The 5,052-nt window shown below is 33.5% G+C and overlaps 1 protein-coding gene across 1 annotated transcript; it reads right to left on the reverse strand.

The window, feature by feature from the left end:
- Nucleotides 1-716: 716 nt before the first annotated feature.
- LOC107023239 (elongation factor 1-gamma 2-like) lies at nucleotides 717-3,676 on the reverse strand. Its single transcript, XM_015223863.2, has 7 exons — nucleotides 3,519-3,676; nucleotides 2,904-3,053; nucleotides 2,756-2,816; nucleotides 2,620-2,672; nucleotides 2,410-2,511; nucleotides 1,847-2,333; nucleotides 717-1,366 (listed from the first exon to the last, which is right to left on the reverse strand). The coding sequence occupies exons 1-7, from the start codon at nucleotides 3,525-3,527 to the stop codon at nucleotides 987-989; spliced, it is 1,242 nt and encodes a 413-aa protein (XP_015079349.1). The 5' UTR covers nucleotides 3,528-3,676; the 3' UTR covers nucleotides 717-986.
- Nucleotides 3,677-5,052: the final 1,376 nt, after the last annotated feature.

Genomic DNA, 5,052 nt, shown 5'->3' on the forward strand with positions numbered 1-5,052 from the left:
GCTAGTGACCTCAAATGCGTACGTTGTTGAGCGAAAAAAAAATAGAGAAATAAAGTGAGTCCAAATGTATAGTACAATTTTCATTACTTTAAGTACAATTGTTCAATGTTGTGTTCGTCCTCTCAACTGTCCCTTATAAATGAGGGAAATGAGAATTCAATTTTTTATTTAATGTGAGGTCAATTAGATTGTCGGGTTGGGACGAGTGAAGGATTAGAAAATTGTTCAAGGAAGAAAATGAAAAGTTTTTGGTAGAGTTAATTCTTCTTATATAAGGTGAGAGAAGGTTAGATGTTATATAAAATGTAGGAAAAAGTTGTATTCTACATTAAATTTAGACGTTAACAAACCTATTTTAGTTAGTACTTAAATTGTGGCTTATTTGTCACTTTTATCTCTTTATGGTAAATTAAATTCCGGACTCCTAGAAAGCGTACAACACGAATACCACTTCTTTCCGTGACAAGACTATCAGGCTCAGCTCAACCTTTCCTGCGTGACCAAAACCACAAAACTTCAAAGAAATCTTTAAGTAATAACAAAGTTTAATATTTTGGGCACTTTGGACCTGCACCCCAAACACATCATGTCAACTTTTCATTAGACCAAGAGACTGCTCAACATTTTATAAAACTTCAGTAGTACTTGTTATGGTAAATCTTCAAATAGCAAACAAGATACTACTTCAACAAAAATCAAACAAAAGCTTATCAGCCTACATAGAACTTACAAATGCTATAAAAGGGTGATTTCACCTGACTGTCAAAACTGCTTTAGTTGAAAAGGTAAACAAAATTCAACCACAGATAGCCCATGAACCATATGAAATCAATAACTTCAAAAAAAAACACTGCAAAGATAATAGTTTCTCTTAAGACAAGATAGTGTTTAAAACAAGAATCTAAAATTTGGGAGGACAAAACCAGAGTAAACTACAGCCTCAGTCAAAAGGTAACATTGCTCAATCTCCAATACAATGTTGTTTTTTACTTGAAGCACTTGGCGTCCAACAAAGCCTGTCCCTCAAAAGGCTCGTGATCTTCAATCATTTGGCTAACTCGCTCCTTCTGGGCCTCATCATTGATGTCTACTTCCTTCCATTCATAGAGTTCCATGTCATACACTTCCTCCATAACAAACTTGGGAATTTCCTTCCCACGGAAAAGCCACAAGCCCTGCACCTTGAATGGGGCCTCAGAACCAACAATCAACATCTTACCAAAAGCATACTTGCGTACCAGCTCCATCCTCTGCAGAAAACCACCAACCTTGTTCAAGGTTACAAACGAAACTGTGTTCTCATCATTGTACTTGTAATCACAAAACCAGAGAGAATATCCTTCGGGGTCATACATGTCCCAGAAACCTGCAGAACAAGTAGAATGCTACAAGGTAAGATTCTGACAAGGAACCAGCTCAAGTGTTTCACTAAAATAGAAAATTCCAGCCTAAATAAATGGGTTTTATAAACACACCTCTTTCCCCTCCCCAAAAGAATTAGATAAGGATAACATCAGTATTACAATTCTGAGTAGAAGGGCAATGCAGAAGCCATATATATATACAGAACTCCCCTCTCCCCCACATATCTTATGCAAAACAAACACAGTTGGAACATAAAATTTTCTATGCAGACTAGTGATTCTTTCTAGAGGAAGAGCAGATCTCTGGATCCCTTTTAGATCCCTTCCATCAAACAGATTGCATGTTAAAAGAGATTTTTAAAAAATGAAACTAAACATGCCTCAAATAAGGATCTTTTAATGACTCCTGACGTCAAAGTATGCTAAGAAATTTCTCAAATTAAAATAAAAAAGATAGGTAACACAACAGAAAAAACTAATACCTTTAACAGCAACCTCACGGAAGTTAGTCTTGGTGTTGGAGTAAAGCCTCTTCCAATCATCCAGAATCATCTTACTTGGAGGCAATAAATCAAGAGGATTCTTTGCCTTAGGCTTGGGTGCTGCTTCCTCCTCTACAGGACTTGGTTCTTCCTTCTTAACCTCCTTCTTTGGCTCCTCCTTAGCCTTGAGTTTTTCAGGTTGTGCAGGCTTGGATTGCACAGCAGGGATAGATTCAGCTTGTTTCACCTCACCCAATATCTTGACGAAATTAGGCTGATTAACAACAGTCCAGAAATATCTCTCTACATGTGGAAATTCCTTGGTAAAGCTCTTGGTCAATATCATCCTAAAACCAATGCTCAAGTTACAGACCATGATGATGTCAGCCAATGTGATACAATGTCCAACCAAGTATGTGTTAGATGCAAGATGGGTGTTCAAAGCACCAAGCGCTCTCTTTAATGCAGCTACTGCACCTTCCTCAGCCTTTATGCAAAATGAGAAATTCAGTTGAGCAAAATGACTCAGGAAAATAATTAATCATACATAGTAGGATACATACTTGAGAGATGTATACAGCATAGCCGAGGCGTGGGTACAGCCATCGTGCAATGTTTGCATCAATTTCAGTGGCAGAAAAATCATTCCATTGTTCAATTTGAGCCTATCAAAGAGAACATAGACATAAATAGAAAAATAAGAATTTCACAAATGAAAATGTAACTACTAAATGAATGAAAACTAAGAAACCAAATCATCTTGAAATACTTACATAATCAATCAATGAAGAGCCAAAAAGAGGATTGTTGGGCTTTGTTTTGGTAACTAAGTGAATTAGTAAAGGTCAATGTCAGAACTATTTCTTGTTACAAGATCAGAAGTCAAAAAAAAACAAGACATGGACTGACCATAACGCGCAATGGCATTGCTCTCAAAAACAGGTCCATCAGGTGTTTGAAGCACAGGAACCTATAAGATAAAATGACACCTAGATTAGCAAAATCTTGTCAAGTAAATGAAAAAAATCAATCTATACTATTGAGAAGAATAACATACCTTTCCAATGGGATTCATCTCAAGAAACTCAGGTGTCTTGTTGGATACACCCATCTGGAAGTCCTTTGCAAGATCAACCTTAACACCTGTGTACTCAGCTGCAATGAGTGCCTTTGAGGCATTTTTGTTGTTGTCTGTTGAATGCAAAATCTGCAACAAACATAATGAAGACAATTAAATCCACGTATAAAATTGGGTAATGAACACAGTTTAAAGCGTAAAGTAGCATTCTTTAATTATCTATTGGAACAGAGTTTTCTCTAATCAGCTTACACAACCTCAATTCTCCGTTATAATAACATAAAAAATGATGTTTACTCCCATCCAACTCTATTTCTTTCCTACTTCCAAACAGTTTTCATCAGACTGTGAGTTTCAGAGAAGACCAATAGGTATACGCATATGGAATATTCAGCAACTCACCGTAGATCTCAACGATAATACAATAGAAGCAGATGAACTTGTCAAAATAAAGCACAGTAGTAGATCAACAAAAATCTAAAAATCTACAAACATAAAATTAGATTCAGGAACCAACAATTTATCATCATATTGAAATATCAGATCTATCTTTTGATGTATGATAACAAAAAAAATAAGACCTAAGCAACTTACCAGAGCCATGGCCACACAACAGTTGAAACTTGTTTCACCCTTCACCAACTGTGTTGTGTTTCGGCGGAGAGGCAAAACGATACGATACAATGCGATTAAAGAGGTTTAGGGTTTCGGAGTGGTGGCCTCTATATATGTAGTGCTTTGGTACAAGAGAATATGCTTTTTCTTGTAATTTTACCTCTTCACCATGGACAATTTTGGAATATCATGCAATTTTTTTCTCTCTTTTTTTCCTGAAATAAAATAATATGGAATGTGAACAATATTTTTAAAAAAATAATCATGAATTCAGGGATGAAAAAGATAGAACCAATCAATTAATTAGGTCGAGAAAAAGTTATTTATTTATCGTTGTAAGGTTATTGGGTTAACAAATTATTAATAATTGTTTCAAAAAAATCTATCCAAAATATCTATTTGCTTTTAATTTTTTAATTTGAATTATTCATCGAATCAATAACATTAAGTACTAATATTAATATCAGTACCTCTCTAATTACTTTGTTGCCCTTTAGCTTTTCATTCAGATCATTGTTCATTCTTTTATTTGTGTTAGCACCATATACTAGTACTGTTTTTTATTATATGAACATTATTTAAAGTTATATTATTGTCTTGTCGCGTCAAATTATAGAGAAAATTGTATATTTATTTTATGCGTATTTTTTTATTAATTGTAAATCATTAGTCAAATCGGTAAGGATCAAATATTGATAAAGCAAAAATTAATTAAAAATGTATCTTATTAGTTTGGTTAATATTTGGTTGTACTTATACAGATAAATCCAATTGAAAATATAGAAAACTGAATGGAACAAAGTAATGTGCAACCCTCCCTAAACTTTTTAAGCACAAATTGTGGTCACATTAACCCTATGTTTTTTTATTATTATTTATGAGCATTATGTATAGTTACATTATTGTCCTGTTGCGCCAAATTATAGGAAAAATTGTATGTTTGCTCTATGAGTATTTTCTTATTGATTGTAAATCATAAGTTGAACCAATAAGGATCAAATATTGATAAAGCGAAAATATATCTATATATAATATTTGAAGTGAAAATGCCTACGTGTCAGTTTATTAATTATTAAATTTATTTTTTAAATTTAAAATAAGAGTAACTGTCTATTATTAAAAATAGAAATAACTCCCTGTTACTTTTAAAATTTAAAAATTAAAACACTCCCTATTATTTAGTTTGTTACAATTTTTAAATTTGATCTTTTTCATAAAATAAAAAAATTGATTTTTTTTAAGTACGTCAAACCTATTACACAAAATATTTAAATTAACTTTTCACTTCTATTTCTTCTTTATAACCAAAATAAATGTTAAATTGTTTAATAATAATAATAATTGTAACGACCTGTTTAGTCGTTTTGAGCAGCAGATTTTATTTCTGGAAAAACTGTGTGAGTCGACGGAACCCACGACGGACCGTCATGGGCACGACGGGCCGTCGAGGGTGTCTCGTTCCAAAAGACTTAGACTTCTGAAATTTGGGTACTGAAATCGACTCTCTGAACTT

This window comes from Solanum pennellii, chromosome 6 (genome assembly GCF_001406875.1).
Source record: "Solanum pennellii chromosome 6, SPENNV200".
Lineage (NCBI taxonomy): Eukaryota > Viridiplantae > Streptophyta > Magnoliopsida > Solanales > Solanaceae > Solanum > Solanum pennellii.